Raw genomic sequence first — 19042 nt, 5'->3', positions numbered from 1 at the left:
CTCGCTCCTACCTCCTCATCCTTTTCGTCGAGTAATTCTCCCCCTTTCCCACTTTGTACGCATATCCGATCGATTCATCCGTTGAAGGATCGTTCCTTCCGTCCCTTTCTATGCTACAGTCGCTTGGGGGCGAAAAGGAGACGACCGTCTTTTCCGGCGGCGATTTCGCCGGCTCTTTCTTTCTCCGGCCGCCGGATAGGCGCCGGAGAGGGAGGGGAGCCGGGAAATCGCCGCGCGGATGTATATAGATTAGGTAGCTTCTCACCTAGGTCTAGGTTGTGCGCTCCGGCGGGTGTCGGAGGTGCTAGGGTTTGCCGGAGGCATCATCGGTGCTAGGGAATAAGTTCCTTCGACCTCGTCCCTGCTGCAGCGGCGCTTTCTCCGGCGCTAGTGTGAGGTCTGTGAATGTGGTGTCTAGGAGTTCACCGGCGGCTTGTTGGCCCATGTGGGAGGTATGTTCGCCGGACTTTTGTTCTGCAGATGCAGAGATGGCTGTGGATTTGGTGCAAGCTTGGAGAGTGGAGCGGACTCGTTCTTCCCGCGGCGGCTCCGGTCATCGGCGGCGAGTTTGGCTCCAAGGTTGTCGGAGCTGGGGGCGTGTCCCCGACCGATGGATCTACGGCATTGCCTTCATGTCGTCTAAGGCGAGTGTCTTCTGCGGTTCCTCTCAAAGCCAGGCGGCGATGGAGCTCCTTTCGACCTGGGGGTGGTGGCTACGGCGTCGGGCGGCTGGCGGTGGTGGCGGTCGTCGCCAGTTTCCGAAAGCTTCAGTGTGCGGAGGTCCTAGGGATTTGTTTGTAATTTCTTTGTTTGTCAGGGTCCTCTGTGCAAATATGGTGGTACAGCTGTCCTCTGTACCCTATCTCACTGTATCTGTATGTGTATGGTCCTTTGTACTGTATCCTTAACTCTAATACAGGTACGGTTAAGTCAAAAAAAAAAACACGGCTCCGGGTCGGCGTCCTCCTCCTAGTCCTCTCCGAGTTTTTCCACCCGAGCCGCGTGATCCGACCTCGCTCTCGCCGGAGCGCGCTCCCACTTCCCACGCCTGCTCCAGCGACCAGTCCCGCCGCCCGCGTCGCACGGCCGAGATGGAGTACGACTTCCGGGGCCGCCCGGGCTCGGGATCCTACGGCGCGCCCCCGGGGGCCGCGCCCGGCGGCGGCGGGGGCGGCACGTCGCTCTACCCGCGCGTCGGCCAGCCCTCCCACGGAGGGGGAGGGGCCGGGACCGCGTCGCCGCGGGCCGCGCCCTACCACCACGGGCACGGGAGCGGCTCCGGGTCCTCGGCCCCCATCGTGACGCCGCTCGCTCCAACCTCCTCCTCCTCTTCCTCGAGTAATTCTCCCCCCTTTCCCACTTTGTACGCGTATCCGATCGATTCACAGTTGGCTGGTCATGGTCCCGGAGCGGAGAGAGCGGAGAGCTGCACGCTATGTGCTCGTCGAATGCAGCGTGGTGATAGTTACTCGGCCCACTGAATTGAATGGTTTCTGGTGGGCAGATCTCTTGTTGGTTTGGGTTCTAATTGGTAGGGATCATGATGTGGGAACTGATAAAATCTAGCCCTGAAACTGGCTGACTGTGGCACTTGCCTTTGTCCATCTTTAGATATCTCCAAGTTGGACTCCTTCCTAGGGACTGCTGGGAGGTTGAATGCCATCAAATTCGAATGATATATGAGCTATATTGAATTGCATGTTATATTTGTGTTGCGACGGAGCTTGGTTGGGTTGGTTGTCACTATTGCAACTTAGTTGCCCACTAAGGCATGGATTTGTTTCGATCATGATCATGTATGGACTTGTAGGTGTTTGCGTGTGTTGTTTTCGTATGTGTGTTTGCATATTCTACGTGTTCAGCTTAGAACTGGCAAGGAGTGCAACAACATCAGGTGCCAAATGCTTATGAGATGGTTCTGTAATATTGAGACAGTGGGATCGTGTTATTCACTTGCCTAGACACATGGATGTATTGTAATTACTTGACATAGCCAAGTAGGGTAACATTGGTGATTGCGTTTCTATATTTTACTGTTCCCATCTTGCAAGAAATGAATAAACTGTTAGTGTGGTCTGTAATAACAGTTTGTTTTCTAATAATACTGTTTTCTTATTGTGCAGAAGTGGGCATACACATTGCGATAAAGCCTGAATTCCGCATTACCCCTCCTGTGAGTAGTTTAATTATTACTGAATTACATTTTTCTTTGTTCTCAGGAGCTACTAATCTGTTCTCAGATACAAAAATGTTGCTCCAGTGTGATTAAATTTTGCCTAGCCGTTAGACAAATGTTGGCATCCTGTTAATTCATATGTAAATGTGGAAATTTTCAACTGTTGATATCCAACAAGATATTTGTTTTCTATAAAAATGATCCAATTTTGTCTGTTAATTTTTGTCTTCATTGAGGCATTCCATGGCAGGGAATTTACAGTAATTGAATGGTTTGTCATTATTGATTTGTTGCGAGTCACCTTTAGCTGTCAAGTGACCATCTTCTTGATCTTGTTGATCTGAGCACCATTAGCAAACCTTACTAGTTATTTATTTCTTGATGGGCATGCCAACTCTTTCTGCAAGACAATAACCCTCTCTGCTAGCCCTTTGTCGATAGCAAATGCAACTTATTCCTTGATGAGCGTAATTGGGATGGAAATATGTTTAAACAATACAACAAAGTGATATTTGTGCTGATATTTCTGTTTTCACTAGAAAATTTGCTGATGGCTTTTGTTAATATTGTGCAGCCATAGCTTTAGTAGGTTTTTATAATCTTGGTGTTAAAAGCCTTATAGGTTGTACTCAAGTTGAAATGTACGGGGATTCAATTCATACTGTGTGGGTTCCAACAAAGTTTTGTACTGTATATGGGGCCTATCTAGTATTTTATTTTTTTCTGTTCCTAGAAATGCACTCAGCCATTCTTCAAGATTCTATTCATTCATTGAGAAAACCTTGTTAGTTATGTGACATTAGGTGTGTGCCATTCGCTCTTTCCTCGTTCACATGATGATTTGGGAATTCATGATTTTCTAATTACTGTTACCTTTTCAGCCTCAATTGCCACCACAGATGGTAGAAATTCCTCGTAGCACCTTCAACTTTGATTTTGAGTATGAGAGAAGGATTCTTGCTGAGGCAGAGAAGGAGAACCCCAACTGGAGTAAGTTTGTGGTAGAAAGACAGGCACCACTGCCTGTGCCACAGCAGCAGGCAAGTTACATACCTCCTACCTCTGTCTTTCATATATCAGTAATCCTTACATGGTTACCATCAGATCAAGTTTTATCTGGTTCCTTGCTGAAAAAGGGTCTTAAGTTGTTTATGGACTTGTTTTTGGTTATTACTATTGGCTTAACTGCAAGCTTTCCTTATGTAACTAATGCCCACTATTATATACTAAGCTTTGCCCTCCCACCATTCCTCCACCCTGTCAATGTTGTTGATGGATTGGTTTGTTGTATGTCGCTAATCGAAAGACTAGAAGATATTAACTTGCTCATTGAAGCAACAATAAATTGATACTACAAATCAGTAAATCACGCATGTGAACATTCAACCTAGTCTGCCTGAACATTTAACGTTAAATTAACGGAGTGATGAGCCACGTGATTTAGGCACAGTTTATATGATGCTGCATTACTTTGATTCTGTTCTTTTGTTTTTTTAGTCCTGTTGTGTCGGACATTTTGGTGAAATTTTGATATTACAATCTTGCGATTTCATTTTAGCTTCCTAGCCTCATGGTTGTATTATGGATTGTGCATGCCAAGCAGATGTTTAATACAAATTCTATTGATTGAATAAGTGACATTCCCATTTTCCTTTTGCAGGCTAGACCAGCATCTTCAGGGTCAGGGGATCCAGTTGTGGACAAGTATGTCGCCATGGGGCTTGGGCGTGAAGCTGTCTCATTTGCCGTGTTGAATTATGGAGATAATCCAGCGAAGGCATGTTATTTTCCTCCTGTTGTATTTTTCTTAATATTTATTTCAGCACCAGTAATCATTGAAAAAGTAGCTCTCTAGTCTCTACACAAGTAGAAGGTCGAACCACTACACCACTATTCCTGATAGGGAGTGTTACAGTCCCAGTCTGATGGCTAAAATTTCTTTAATGACAATAAATATGTATATCTTATCTCTATTCAAATCTGCGGGTAATTAAATCCACCTGTTCATGTTTCATGTGCTATCTATTTTTTCCCAAGACTATGGTTGCTTTCCTGTCCTGTTAATATTATTTTTTAAATGGATGTTTCAAGAGATAAACCACTGAAATATTATTATGAGCAGATTTGCAATCAGCATTGTTCTTTTAGTCTTTTGGGGGTTTACGTTGCTCATTCGTTGTTCATGATGATCAACTGTCATTCACCAGTATTGCTCACATCAATTATAATGTTCTTGTAGAACTTGATATGCTGAGCATGTTTTTGACATGTACAGCTCAGAAAAGTTCTGGTTGGCACTTGAGCAAATTTACACTACAAAAATAATAAACTCAGAACATACAAGGTGTTTTTTTCCCTGGTATGTATGAGAAAAGAAGCGTATGCCTTCTACTGCAAAGCTGATTTTCTACATTGAAGAAATTTTTTCTGTTTGCACATAAGCGATAACTTTTCATTTTGGTAATTGCGCATAAGTGGGAGTACATGGGCAAACGAAATAATTTGACATGTAAAAATAGTTTAAGCTGGTAATTAGTTTGCTTTATGTGTGCCGATTTTTCTGTTTGTTCATTTAACGGGTTATTTTCCTTTGCTGTTGCTGCATGCCCATCAAACTGACTAGTATCTCACCTCTCTCTTGTGTACCCAGGTGAAGGAGTTCGTGAAATCGTACAACATCCTCCACGAGATGGGCTTCACATCACCAAACGTTCCCGAGCTGCTGGCGATCCACGACAACGACCCTGACAAGGTCATCCAGCGCCTGCTCTCGTCGCCGTCCTGATTGGAACCACATACTACCCAGACGCCTCGCGTACTCGTATATGTATACCACATCCATGTACAGCCCTGCCCTACGCTGGCAACCATCATACTATGCAAACCGCATGTTTGTGCGGTTACGTGCCTTCTACTTCAATCTACGTGTTGGCTGCCGCTAGCCTTTTGAACCGAGTGACATGGTTTGTATGTTGTACCCCTTAATCTGTTTGGTGTTTTTATTTCTTTCTTTTTCCACTATTTGTCTCGTTTCTGAATCGTTTTCTCTGCCTAAAGGACAACAGTATGATTTTTCTCTGCCTAAAGGACAACAGGATGATTGCTGAATGTGAATGATGATTCCGAGTTTATGGATTGGCTATCGAGTTCATTTTCGCAGTATCTTCCTCGCGCATCTTTGCGTCCGCTGCCGTCTGCCGAGCGTCTCCCTCGCCTCGTAAAGCTCCAGAGCGACGGACGAGGCGACTCAACTTTTCTCAGATTCGCTGTCCCGGACGGTTCCTGAGTGAGGATGACGATTTTGTTAAGCTCGGGTGGTATCCAGTATCCGTCTTCCCAGCGACGTCATGTCGTCATGCAGTTTCTCCCGCTAACATGCCGCGCGTCCGATCCGAGCGAGAAGCCGTGCGCTCCCTCCTGGACGATGCTGGCTGTGTCAAACTCTGCCATGAAAGGCCACGAGAGCTTTTCCCCATGAGATTTCTTCGGTTTTGCCCCACGAGCTCGGCGTACCGGCCGCGGCGGACGAATTAAGCCCGTGGGCGGCCTCGCTGGGCGGTTCAACGCCTGGACCAGCCCCTCCCTCGCATCCAGTATCCAGATCAACCAGATGGAGGAGTTCAAGGACAGAGTGATCGGCTCCGACGACAGTGGTATGACAAAAAGCTTAAGCACTCTGTCACTTGCAATCAGGTAGCCGAAAATTTCAGAGAATGATCTCTGAACTTCTGACGGGATAGGTTCAGGGAAGCGATAGATAGCCACAGGTTCAGATCTAAAGGTGGATGACGCTTGTACGTGCAGGAGATAGGGCATGATTGTTGCGTGACAGTGGTGATCTTTTTCACCCCCTTGTGGTAACTACAAGTAGTAACACTTATACGTGCACTGTTACGATTGTCTACAGAGATGGCATCATAGGCGTGGCAATGCTAAATTTTGATGATCCCACTGAACAGCAAATACTTGGTGATTTCAAAATTATGGCTTGCTGAAGGAGACACTTGCTGAATGTTTTGTAACACTTATACGTGCACACTGTTACGATTGTCTATAGAGATGGCATCATAGGCATGGCAATGCTAAATTTTGATGATTCCCCTGAGCAGCAAATACTTGCTGATTTCAAAATTATGGCTTGCTGAAGGAGACACTTGCTGTATGTTTTGCAGGCCAGCTCCCTCCTGATATCTTTGATCATGCTCGTTATACAATTGACATGACAAATGATTTCACCTCAACCCTAGGATCCCTTGGAGTTGAAACAGTCAAGCAAAGTGATCATGTAAGGTAGTGAAAAAGATAGCTTAAAAAATGAAGTGATCAGAAGGGTTGGGAGTAAGTTAACTTAATCATAAGAATTGGGGAGTAAGTTAAGTTAACGAAGCCTTTGGCCTACTCAATTTGTTTTTCAGGATCTGTATAACGTCGGAGCCCGTGACTTCATGGTGTTCAACATGGCGCCAATAGGATGCTACCCGGCATTCCTCACGGGGCTTCCACATAGCAGCCATGACTTGGACGAATTTGGATGCATGAAAACATACAATAGTGGAGTAGTCTACTGCAATGGAACTACTGAACAACAGTTTGGATGAGGTCAGGAAGAAGCTGCAGGACGCGTCGATTGTATATGTCGACAAGCATGCTGTCACACTTGAGCTGTGCAGACATCCTGATGCTCATGGTACGCTGTCTCATAATCTGTGCAGCACCTAATCAGGATATAAATCAATTTTTTCATTTCCAAACTTGATTCATATTCATATGCAACAATACACACCTAATAGATCTTGTCATTATCAGGGCTGAAGTATGGGACTAAGGCTTACTGCGGATACGGAGGTGGAGCTTACAACTTTGACCAAAATGTTTACTGCGGCAACAGCAAGTCAATGAACGGCCAAACTGTAACCACGGCAGCTTGTGGAGATCCGCAGAACTACGTGAGCTGGGACGGAATCCATGCCACCGAAGCAGCAAACAAGATCATAGCATCTGCAGTCAATGACGCATGCATGAAGTATTAAATAAAGTTGAAAAAATAACTAATTACGTAGTTTAAGTGATTAGCACGAGATGAATTTTTTAAGCCTAATTAGTCTATGATTGGACATTATTTGTCAAGTAACAACGAAATGTGCTACAGTATCAAAATCCAAACTTTTTCACTAACTAAACACACCCTAAAACTGTACTAAACAAGAATACATGGTCTCCTATAAGCAACAAAATAAAAAAATCTATCAAAAGTTAAATGAGAACATCTTATACCTCTCGGAGTTTCAGCAAATAGCTCAGATCTTTCGTCGTCAACGTGAAATATAGGGCAGGCTAATTGGCGTGCTGGTACAATGATGGCGATTGGCGAGCAAGCATGCCAGGGGGCGCCAACCGTAAGGATCAACACAAGGTGACCAAGTAAACATCCGAATGCATGAATGCAGGCAAGAAAAAAATCCATAAAATATATGAATGGATAACATTAGCTTACCTCTACAAATTTATGTGCACCATTGCATCCAGCGACTAAACGATCAGCATAGCTTAATTCACACCTCTAGGGCTGGCTTCTAGCAGGACAGGGGCCCTGGTGACCTCTAAGGGCAATGGTCATCGGTGACCTCCTGGACAATGGGTGCTAGTGCCGACAACCATGCAATGTGCGATGCTAGGAGGGGTAGGGATAACGGGGAACGCTGGCAGCAACGACCAAGGAAATGCGGATGATGTGGGACGTCGGTGACCTAAGATATGATTTCAATGCCCTAATGAACAACACCTTCTGCCTAACCAACAACATAAAATTGCTATCACAACAAACACTGCAATATAGGCAGGAGGTCAGGCCTTGGCGTTGGATGCGATGTCCTGTTGCTCTTGTGGCACCAGATGCTTGGCACATCTTTAGCCCCCTTCCAATCGGCGGAGGAGTCCTGTCTTGGAAGAAGAAATCAGATGGTAACAGTTTCTTGGCGCGACAGTGCCAACAGTGGGGTGAATGATTAACCCTAGAGGTGTATGGTCTTATAGGTGTCATGATGGAAGGTAGGAAGACATCATGCTTTTGAAAAAGCTTCCTGCGGCAATTAGGGAACCCGCAATTAGACCCTTGATTGACTGATAGGGATATCTTTATTTAGTATGGAAACAATTTATACTACTTAGATCTCTGAATGCACATGGTTCCTGTATCTCTAAATGCGCATGGTTTTCTGAAACCTTAGATCTCTCTTTAAAATCAACAAGTTCCTATATTTTTGAATGCGCCAAATCAATAATATAGGATAGCAGAAAATTCCTAAGGTTCCCACTAGCCGCCCCACTTTGGACCACTGAAGATGCCATAAAGTCTATTTCAGATGTGGAAATTTTTGCAGTACTATGTTGTAGAATATTAATTCTGGACTTGATATCTGTAACACCCCTATGTTAATCAAGATGCTAATCGCATGCTTAGTCACTAATCATGGCTAAGCAATGTCATTAGCGCTAATCAAGTTGCATAGAGTTCATCGACTTAGCCGTGTTCGACTACGTTTTTCTCCCTGATCCGAGCCTCAAATCAAGTTTCGCCTAAACTCAAAGTTGTAGATCTTTTATTCCTTTACAACTTTTATTTTGGTCAAATTTCAAGTTCCCATATGAAATTTTGAGTTCTGGATGATCAAAATCGGGTCAAAATTTGGTCAAAATGGATCACTGTACTACACTGCTCGTTACTGTGCTCGTACGCGAGCCCATACCGGCGACCGGCACACCGCCGGCGACCTCCACGCGTCGCGCGTACCGGCGAACCTCGCCCTCCGCGCACCGCCCTTATCCGCTCGCGAAGCCTATCCGTTTCCCCTCCCCTTCATCTTCTTCCTCGAGCTCACGCCGAGCCAAGCCGAGCAGAGCCCGCTGCCGGTGCCGCGCCGACCAACTCTCGCCGTCCCAGCCCAATTCCACTCGCCCAGAGCTGCTCCACCTCGCCCTCCACCTCCTCCGCCCATCCCCGAACTCGGCCGAGCCCTACCCCGGCCGAATCGGCCCCTCCGCCGCCGACCCGCCATTGTTGGCCGCCGGAGCTCCGCCCCTTCACGTCGATCTCCTACTTGCGGCCCCCATTTTTTTCGAGTGACCACTCAAATCGACGGTATGTGATCCGGTGAAGCTCATGCTCCTCTTCGTTTCGTGTGTTCGTCGAGTTTCCACGCGCGTTCCCAGCCATGCCGCCGCGCCCGCTGCCGTCGCACGCCACGGGCTGCCCCTGCGCGGCCCTGGGCCGAGCCTCCACGCGCGTCGACACCGGCCGGCCGCACTGGTGCTCGCCCCTCCCCACAGCGCCACCGCTTGGCCCTGTGCTGGCCGGAGCCACAGCGCCGCCGCCGCACGCCATAGCCACCGCCGCCCCCCTAGGCCGCCGTCGAGACCCCTCCTCTGGCCTCCATCCTCACGAATCGACCCGCCCAACAGCTTTTACTCCCTCCACTGAATCTCACCGGCCAAGCCCCGCCGCCTTCCCCTCGCCGGAGTGGCGCCGCCGCGGCGCAGGGCCGCCGCTGGCTGCCGTGGACCGGCCACCTCCGGGGCACCTCCTTGCACTCCAAACCCACCTACGGGTTCGCGCCGATCCCCTCTTCCTCCTCCCCCGCGGGGCCCCCCACCGCCGGCGAGCTCCCTCGCCGGAAACGGCCAGCGCCGCCCCTCCCCTATTCCCAAATCCGGCCAAGTGCCAAATTGCGAGCCCCCAAATCTTTATAGGGGTCTATCTGCAAAAGTTCATTTCCTTTTTAGTTTAAAAAACAGTGAACTTTGGAAAATCATAGTAAATCATAGAAAAATCAGAAAAGTACAAACTAAAATTTGTTGGATTCCTTGTCCGAAGATCTACAACTTTCCTTACAGGTTGATATTGAGTTTCTAAATAGTTTTTGCTCTAGTTTAAATGTTAGTTTAAGTGGTTGCAAGTTTTGAAAATGCCTAGTAAATAGTAGAAAAATGGTAAAAATGTAAAACTAGTTGGGTTAGCTTTGTTTTGGCATGTAGAACTTAGAAAAAAAATATTTAACCTATTTTTTGTTTAATGTTTTTATGATGTATTGATTTAATCATGGTTAATGCTTGTTTACGCTAGTCTATTTAATATCTGCAGTTCTAGAAGTCGAAAAATGATGAAATTTATGCAGTAGCTTACTCTTTGCATGCCTAGTTCAGTATAAAAATTTCATATCCAGAAGCTATGTGCATGCTTGTAAATCTGTTTTTGTTTAGTTTGTCTTGTTGAGGCTAAAATAAATGCTTTATGTTATCAATAAATGTTGGTTAATTGTTTTTACACTCCTTGTCAGTAGATTATCATGCTAGTAAAATGCAGTTACCAGTTTATGACTGCAAGTTAAGTTTTTTTACTTTTGTTTGGTTCCTAGTGTTAGTTTTCCTTGTATATATGGTTTCTAAGAAATGCTTTTCTGCATGTTAAATTCAGAAAAATTTGTGATCATATTTAAATCTTGTTAACTCATTTGGGATCATATGTGGTTTGCTTTATATCGCTTGGTTCAATTTACCTTTCATGTTCCTGCATTAGGATCAAAAAATGGTTCATTTTCAAACAACTCGGTTCTACTGCTTGCAATAGTTTGACTTAAATTAATTCATGAACCATGCTTGCTGTGCTTACTATCTCTATAATAGAGCTATGAGTTACCACTTTTGGTTGTTCAGTTTTGCTTAGACTAGTAGAAAGGCTTTTGTAACTTGTTAGTTGAATAAATTGTCCTAATTGCTCTTTCTTGCTTTATGTCTTGCTTAGCCTCCTTTAAATAAGTTAGTAATACTTCTTGTAGGAAACACTTCAGGCTAAACAAATTGAATGAACTCTCATGTTGTAGCACCAACCCTTTTGCCTTTTGAGCTTGTTTGTTGTGTTTACTCGTTAAATGATTGCACAGTCATGTCTTTTTTTTAATCGCATTACATTGCATTACATTGCATTGCATCATCAGCACCCATGCAATTGTGACCTTAAACTTGCCTTTGTATGCTTTTTAAATGCATCCTGTGGTGTTTTTCTTATGTTCATGCACTCACCTCGTTGCATATCATTTAGGTACGCTAGATGTACAACGTGTGGACGTGGAGCATGTGCTGACGGAACCGAACCACAAGACGGTGTTGGGTGGACGCATCCTAAGAAAGAAGGACCCGCTGGAGCAACCGAAGACCCGGCTCAAAGTCCGAAGGGCCCAAGACCTTGTTAGTACTAAAACTTAGTATTACCCTAGGCAAGCCCCGGAGTATAACCCTTAATTTCAGTATTCAATGTTTATTATATAATTTTTGTGCATTTACGTTTCTAGGAGTTGATTGGAACCGTAGATGCATGATCCCTAGGTTTCCTCAGTTACTCTACTAGTGACAGGTCGTTAGTATTGCAATGCTTAATTAGGACTCGGTAGAAGTCGAGTGATTCCTGTCACTCGCGAGTTATAGGTCCTTGTTACTTATGGCAAAGTGGTTTGAGAAGGAATTAATGAGGAAGGAAAAATGGAGACCAGGCGGAGATGAAGTTGATTATGGATATGGAATGGATGAAAAATAAACCTCCGCCTGTGTCGATTAAGGACCGTACCATTGTTGGCACTATTGATCAAGGATTGAACAATACTAACCACATGCCAGAAGTAGGAGGTAGTCGAAACCGGTAAGCTGTAGACCTGATTTACAACGATAGCTTGAACTGCGACCTGCTACTCTGGGAGTGGAATGATGCCGGGTGTTGGAGTGTATGCCACCTCCGGGTTCTCTAGGAGTTCACCGAGAGGGGCCCTTCACCCAGGTTTTGGCAGGTGTGGTTCAGGTGTCATGGTAATGACGAGAACAGTTGATGAGTGTAGCCCGGCGTGGTTTGCATGTGTCGTGTGAGTTAGGTCCACCTTGCAAGGTTAAATCGGATCGATTCGCCGTGACTCGCGGTTATGAGAGCCTTGATCTCTCTGTCACATCTAGTAAACAAGTGGAACGAGAATGGTAATGTGGTGAGATATATTTATGATATGCTTGGAAAATATAATGTGATATACCATGTTTGCTCTAGATGTTCAGACAAATCTAGTTGGTACTTGATAAACTTAATTTGAGCTAAAATATTGAAAGTAAGGATCCACTACAAAAATAAACTCCAGAGCCAAAAAGCTTTGCATGTCTAGATAGTGGGCTAAGTATACCCATGTCGGGTAAGTCTTGCTGAGTATTAGTATACTCAGGGTTTGTTGTTATCTTGTTTTTCAGGTGTAACTGCTGCTGGTTAGAGCTAACCAGGACTCACATCGGTGGGCTCGATGTGACGTCCTCACGTCATCGTAGTTATCGTTGTTTTTCTAAACTAAATCTCTATTTAATTTCCGCTGCATTTTGAACTCTGATATTTTACGTAAACTTGTTTGAAAAACTCCGCATTGTAAATTACTTTGAGAACTTTTATCTGCTTGTAATCATCTGTGCTCGTCTTCGTGCGAGACTTCCAGTGTTTTTCGATCCTTAACCCGACAGACGACCGGATTACACTGTTTTAAGTGCGTGATGACTTGATTAACTATTAAGATGATAGTTAGCGCACTTAAGCTGGTTTAATTTGGGCGGTTCTGCTACAATATCCCAATACACATCGAATGCATGCACTGAATACACATATTGATATTCTCACATGTATCAATTCAAGTTTTCATGTATTGTTCTCATTTTCTTATTCGTACAGCATCAGCTAAAACCTTCACATGGAAGAAGAATTGATGCAATCAAATGTAGTCTTTCGAATGGGAAAATTTCGTTTAACAGTAGCGCCCTGAATGGAGGAAAGTGCGTGATTGATTTCCTTGAGTAATTTAACGGTGGTTTTCATAAGACCAGAAAGTACAAGGTGAGACTAATTCAGAATAGTGGATAACTGCAAGATATAAATTATAATTGTGCTATTAGGATTTAGTTATGCTTTTGCATAGTATTATGTGCGTAGGTTGATGGTTCTGTCACTTCCCTAACGTGGGAAATAATGTGCAAGTTCTTAGTTGCAACTGTTGTTTCCAATATATTAATAGTGGTGATGTGGAAGCAGTTATCAGAAAGCAGATACAAAGGGAATGTTCTCCTGTGCCCATATAATACAAACTCACTGCTGAGGTCCACCCAAGCAACCAAACCATCCCGAATGTAACAAGTGGATCAAATGAAGTTTCAGTTTGGTCTGATGACAAAAATTCATTGGAGCGGAAGGTGTTGTTCAAAATGTAAGTATATAATATTTATTAAGTACTATAAATTTTGTGCCATGATTCATATATTGACGATTAGAATGGATTCTTACTTGCGGTAAGTGAGAGGTCTTAGGCTTAGTGTGGCTTAGCGGAGATAGGTGGGCAATTGTTTGATAGAGGATGATGCAAGGGAGATACACATATTTTTATTTTCCTATTTTCAAGAAATATGCAACACAAATGTTTTTTTTTTAAAAATAAGGGAAACATCAACTCTTCATTATTTGTTTTAGATCAGTCAGAAGAACATAAATAAATGAGCACTCGCCAATGTGCCAACTCTATATGGGGGACTCAAATCTTTATTCACCATAACTTATTACAACACAAGAGTCTACACTCTTTATTCGTCATCTCCTACTTGTGTCCTCTTATGTCATGTATTGCAAGACGGGAGAAGAGCACCTCTATTTATAGGACTCTATGGCTCATATGCTTTTTCTATGTGTCCATCTTCTACACACATTTTTACAAAATATTTTAACTCTAGAATTTTCCTAATACTTATCTAACCATACAAATATATAGTTTCTAAAGTATTTCACATTTCACCATGAAGCATGTCAATCATGGTTCATGCATACTCTCTAATCATCTAGGATTTTCTCAAGAGTATGCATTGCTATTTTCAACAAAGTACAATTTAGTCCCTTCAAGTATAGCCAAAGTCTGAATAACCCCCTAAACTATAATATGGTTCAATTTACCTCTAACTGTGCCATTTAGTTCATTTCACACCATAAAATAATTTGTATTTTTTCTCCATACAAAAGTTGAATTTTAATTTTAAAATTTGCAGGACATCTATATTTTCTCATCGTTGTTTTTCATATAATATTAAACTCCCATGATTAATTTATTATGAAATATTCTAACATATCAAAATAATGATAAAAATATGATGTATTTTTCTAATATGTGTTATGATGTTTGCTATCATCTTATAAAATTTCAACTTAAAACAACATCTATTTATGGAGAAATGAAAAAGATAAATTGTATTAGGAGGTAATTTGAACTAAAATATAAAGTTTGGGGGGTAAAATGAACAAAATGATTATTTAGGGCGTTATTCAGACTTTGGTTATACTTACGGGAGCAATTTGAACATTTTTCATCAACAAACTATGTGCATGCACAAAATGGTATTTAGTTTTTGTGACAGGACCTGGAGTTTACATGTTGCAAGAAACCTGTTTGCACTAACATGGATTTTTAATGGGGGCGGCCTAATTTACAGTGGCCCGTAAACTTTGTTCCGTACACTCGATTTCTTTTATCCTAAGAGCATGTGTCCGGTCCCCACGGTTCTTAGAGTCCGGCACCCTCACAGCACCTCTGTCTCTCCCCACTCCAGTAAAACAATCTACCATGACATATTTATATACTATAAAAATCAAACCTAACTTATACAAATAAAAAAATTAACTAAACTTATACAAACAATTTTGAACAGAACTTTGAGAAAAAATTAAGAGGAGCTCTAAACAGAAAAATTTCGTGAAAAAATTTGGACTAGAATATTTTGAGATCGATAAATTTTGGAAGGAAGATCGTGGTGCAAAATTTTGTAAAAGAAAATTTTTGGAGCTAAAAAACTTCAAACAAAAGATTTTGAGTTAGAGAACTTGGAAATAAATGTTTGACACAAAATTTCAAAGACAACAAAAAATCAAAGAAATAAAAAAATTAAACCGGGAAGGGCACGCCGCATGGACATATCCTGGGTAGCTGTCGTGCGGCCAGGGTTCACCAAACCGGTGGGAACCGGTCCGGTTTGCCGGTAACCGGCCCGGTACCGGCCCAAATTAAAAATTCAAATTTTAATTCAAAAAAATAAAAAATTCCCAAAAAATTCCTAAAAATACTTCAAGGTGCGACGAATCTAATAGTGTCAAATTTTCTCAAAAATTCATTCATTTAGTATAGTTTGTGGGGATTTGAAGTTAAACAAAAAAACGTGCATATAAAAGTATACAAATACAATGTAAAAGTAGTACAAAAGAGGGTTGGATGGTTCATTTAGACTAAAATATGTTATACAAATATTTATTTAGTATACTTTGTGGGCATTTGAATTTAAACCAAAAAAAGAAAAAAAATTGAATTTGCCCGGTTACCAGTCAAACCGGCCGGTAAACCGGTCCAACCGACTGGTATACCGGTCCGAACCGGTTGAACGGCGAAATTTGAATTTAAATTTGAATTCCACCGGTTCCGACAGGTAACCGGCCAAACCGGACCGGTATACCGGTACCGGAGCCCGGCGGTTTGGCCGGACCGGTCGGAAATTAAAACCCTGCGTGCTGCCCACTGACCCCCACGTGCACGGGCACTCGGGGCAGCACGTCGACTGCCGCGAGCGGTCGACCGCAAAATCAGTATCGGGTTTTTAATGTCATGTCTGTAGTTTGAGGATAGTTCAACTCTTGAAGTTGCATATTATCGATGGGGTGATGTCCATTCGTGCAATACCAAGGTAGCTGTGACATGCGTAGCGTGGAATCCCCTGGTAAAATTTCCCTCTAATTATTTGGTTACATCAATGTTTCTTCCCTAAAAACATGCCTGATCGCTGATCGGATTCCCCATCCAACATGTCAGGATACCAAAATTTTGGCATCTGCAGGTGTTGATGGCGTGGTCATCCTGTGGCAGTTGCTTGACTCCACACTATCCTTTGACACAAGATACTACTCTTGCCTCAGCGAAAGTGCTTGACTCCACTTAGGCTGTCCGCAGTGGATACTCCACCGCGAACTGCATGCAACATGGAGTATCGATATGGAGTAAAAACGAGCTGCAGCGGCGTCCGGTAAACCGGACGGTAAGATTCCGCTCGCGCCCCCGCACGGCAAATGTGGCGCGGTAGCGATTGTTCGCCATGCGCGGACGTGGTGCGGGGCCCGCGCGGACACGCGCCATCCGAACCGCTCGTGCTCCGCCTGGACTGCTGCCGCCACCGCAGGTCCCCCCGGATCCCGCCGCCGTGGCCGTCGTGAGGGAGGAAGAAAGGCGCGCGGCGCACGGTCTCCGCGAGGAAGAGGGGCGCACGGCCGCGAGCTCGAGGCCGGCGGAGCTCCGCCCGGGGCCATGGTCTGCTCCGCCCGAGGCCGGCCTGCGCACGCCACCGCCTCGCCGCCATGCGCGCCACCGCCTGCTTGTCGGGGACCGCGTCCCGGTCGCCCACCACTTGGCCCCGCCGGCGAGGGGGCGCCGCGAGGACGCGCGGCAGGGGCGCCCACTACCTTGTCCCACCGACGAGGAGCCGCTGCTGCTGCGAGGGATGCCGGACGCGGCCGCAACGTGCGTCGGTGAGCGGGGAGGAGGCCGGCCGCACGCGCAGGGCCCGGCCTCGCCCACCGCCGTGACCTCCATGGCGGAGGGGCGCGGAGCTCGGCGCCACGAGGCCCGCCGCCGCCAGGGGCAGGGCCCCGCCGCGCCATCGCGAGGCCAGCCGCGCGCGCACGCCCCCTGCTCCACCCGGGCGGGCTGCTCCGGCCGCACGCGCTCCGCTGCAGCTCCTCCCGCGCCTGCCCCAGCCGGAGAGCCGCCCGTCCACGTCGATCAGCGCACACTTGAACTCCAGCAATGCCGTTGCCGCCTCCTCGGCCCCCGCCTCCGCCGATACAAGGGCGGCGAGGAAGAAGACCGCCGCCGGGAGCAAGAACCGCGCCACAGGCGACGCCATTGCCGTCCGAGTCTAAAACGCGGCGAGGAGCTCCGGACGAAGCACCAGCAGCCGGAGCCTGGCATGGCGGCGTCCTAGCGAGGCGCTCACTAGGACGACAGGAAGGGGCAGGAGCAACGCGGCATGGACGAGACAGGCAATGCCCTTGCTCGCCTCGCCGCTGCCGCTTCCACTGCCGCTGCCACTTCTGCCGCGGCCGTGCCCTTGCTCGCCTCGCCGCCGGCTGCCAAGATCTGTCGTGCTCCGCCGCGTGTGGACTGCCATCCCGCGCGGGCCTCCACTAGCGCCGCCACCGCGCGCCCCTGCCCTGCTGCACGAGCTCGCTGGCCGCGCCGGAGAGGGAGGTGCAAGGAGGGTGGCGCCGCCGGCGGGAGAGCGCTGGCGAGGGGGCGGCGTGCCTGCGGCTGCGTGTAGGGGAGGATAGAGAGAGAACGGGGAGGGAGAGAGGGTGCCCGGGGGTAACGAAAGGACCCCGGATGTCGTCCAGAGGGGGTGAATAGGCGTTTCAATAAAATTTATAAATTACAACACTTAAAACAAATTATCAGCCAATGACCGGTCAGACCGGCAAGCAGACCGGTCAGACCGGTCTAACACTTAGATGCTGAACAAACAAACCAATCGGTCAGACCGGTTGGTGTGACCGGTTTTACCGATCACACGCAGAACCTGCACAATATCAGAGTTTCTCCTCTCCTCGAGCTCTAGCACTAATACAACTTGGTGTAGTGTTCCTGCAGGTGAATATAGATATAATGCAATTCCCTGCATATACAGAAATAACACACCAAAGTAGATCGATGCGGAATTATAAAACAAATGCTAGAACTCAAAATAGTGAGGCAAACCATAAAAGAGACACAAGGATTTATTTTCCAAAGTTCAGATTCACCACTGTGAATCCTACGTCTTCGTTGAGGAACTCGTTGGGTGTGAGTCTCTTTCAACTCGATCCCTTGAGTTGAGTCTCTTTCAACCACTTCCCCGATTCCACTATCTTGATCCTTTCTACCAAGGGGGCAAGATTACGCCCGCACAAACTTGCCGCTGCTCACCATAACATTGGGAGCTAGCCGACGACACCTAGCCGTCTAGGAGGCAATCCTCCAAGAGTAACAAATGCAATCTTAAAAGGTTTGACGGAATCAAGTGCGCTCAAGGTATGGTTGCTCACTTGCTGCTCAAATTGAAGCTCTCACAATGCTCAACAATCTCACACACGCTCAATCTTTCAACCCAATCCAAAGATATGTAATCTAATAAACTCAACTCACAAAAAGTGTTGGGGAGAACTAGCTGGTCAAGAAATTGCTTAAGGAAGCTCAAGAGAAGCCAAAGAACCAGCAGCCCACGCAAGAGGGGGCTAAGGGGTATAAATACCCCGCTTCCAAAAATTAGCCGTTGCTACTGTCAGTGCAGACCGGTCAGACAGGTCCCCAAGACTGGTCAGACCGGTCTGTTTAAACTAACTAGCCGTTACACCCAGACCAGAGAAGCCCAAACCCAATATTAGTTGCTCCACTCGGTCCACCAAGTCAACACTTGATCATCCAAGTAGCACAAAGTTAGCTCTTAGAGGTTTTCTCTCAGGATTCTCACTTAGGGTGATCTATGAGCACTTTTGACAGAGTCAAACAATCAATGTTGCATCCCTCTTAATAGTACATACCTATACTCAAGATTAAATATCAAACACATTTCAACCACTTGAGTCTTGAAATGTTTCAGTTTTGCTATACTTTAATTTTCTTCAACTTCGGGATTTCAACATTGCATAACATTCTTTTGAGCAAATCCATACTTGAGCTAGTGACTTAGAGCTCCAAATTATTTTGCAAAACTGTCCTTGAATACTCTAGTCACTCTAATAAATTATTT

General features: G+C 45.6%; 1 protein-coding gene across 2 annotated transcripts; it reads left to right on the top strand.

The window, feature by feature from the left end:
• The first annotated feature begins 940 nt into the window (after positions 1-940).
• LOC120702692 lies at positions 941-5319 on the top strand. 2 transcript variants are annotated; one of them, XM_039986595.1, is made up of 6 exons: positions 941-1338; positions 2124-2173; positions 3058-3216; positions 3837-3953; positions 4827-4981; positions 5134-5319. In XM_039986595.1, the coding sequence occupies exons 1-5, from the start codon at positions 1092-1094 to the stop codon at positions 4959-4961; spliced, it is 708 nt and encodes a 235-aa protein (XP_039842529.1). In that variant the 5' UTR covers positions 941-1091; the 3' UTR covers positions 4962-4981; positions 5134-5319. The 2 variants fall into 2 exon arrangements, with proteins under 2 accessions (XP_039842529.1, XP_039842528.1); XM_039986594.1 differs by having other exon boundaries at positions 942-1338; positions 4827-5311.
• Positions 5320-19042: the final 13723 nt, after the last annotated feature.

The sequence above is a fragment of the Panicum virgatum genome, chromosome 4K, assembly GCF_016808335.1.
Source record: "Panicum virgatum strain AP13 chromosome 4K, P.virgatum_v5, whole genome shotgun sequence".
Taxonomy (NCBI): domain Eukaryota; kingdom Viridiplantae; phylum Streptophyta; class Magnoliopsida; order Poales; family Poaceae; genus Panicum; species Panicum virgatum.
The sequence above is the reverse complement of the archived record's forward strand: the minus strand, read 5'-3'. Positions and strand labels throughout refer to the sequence as shown.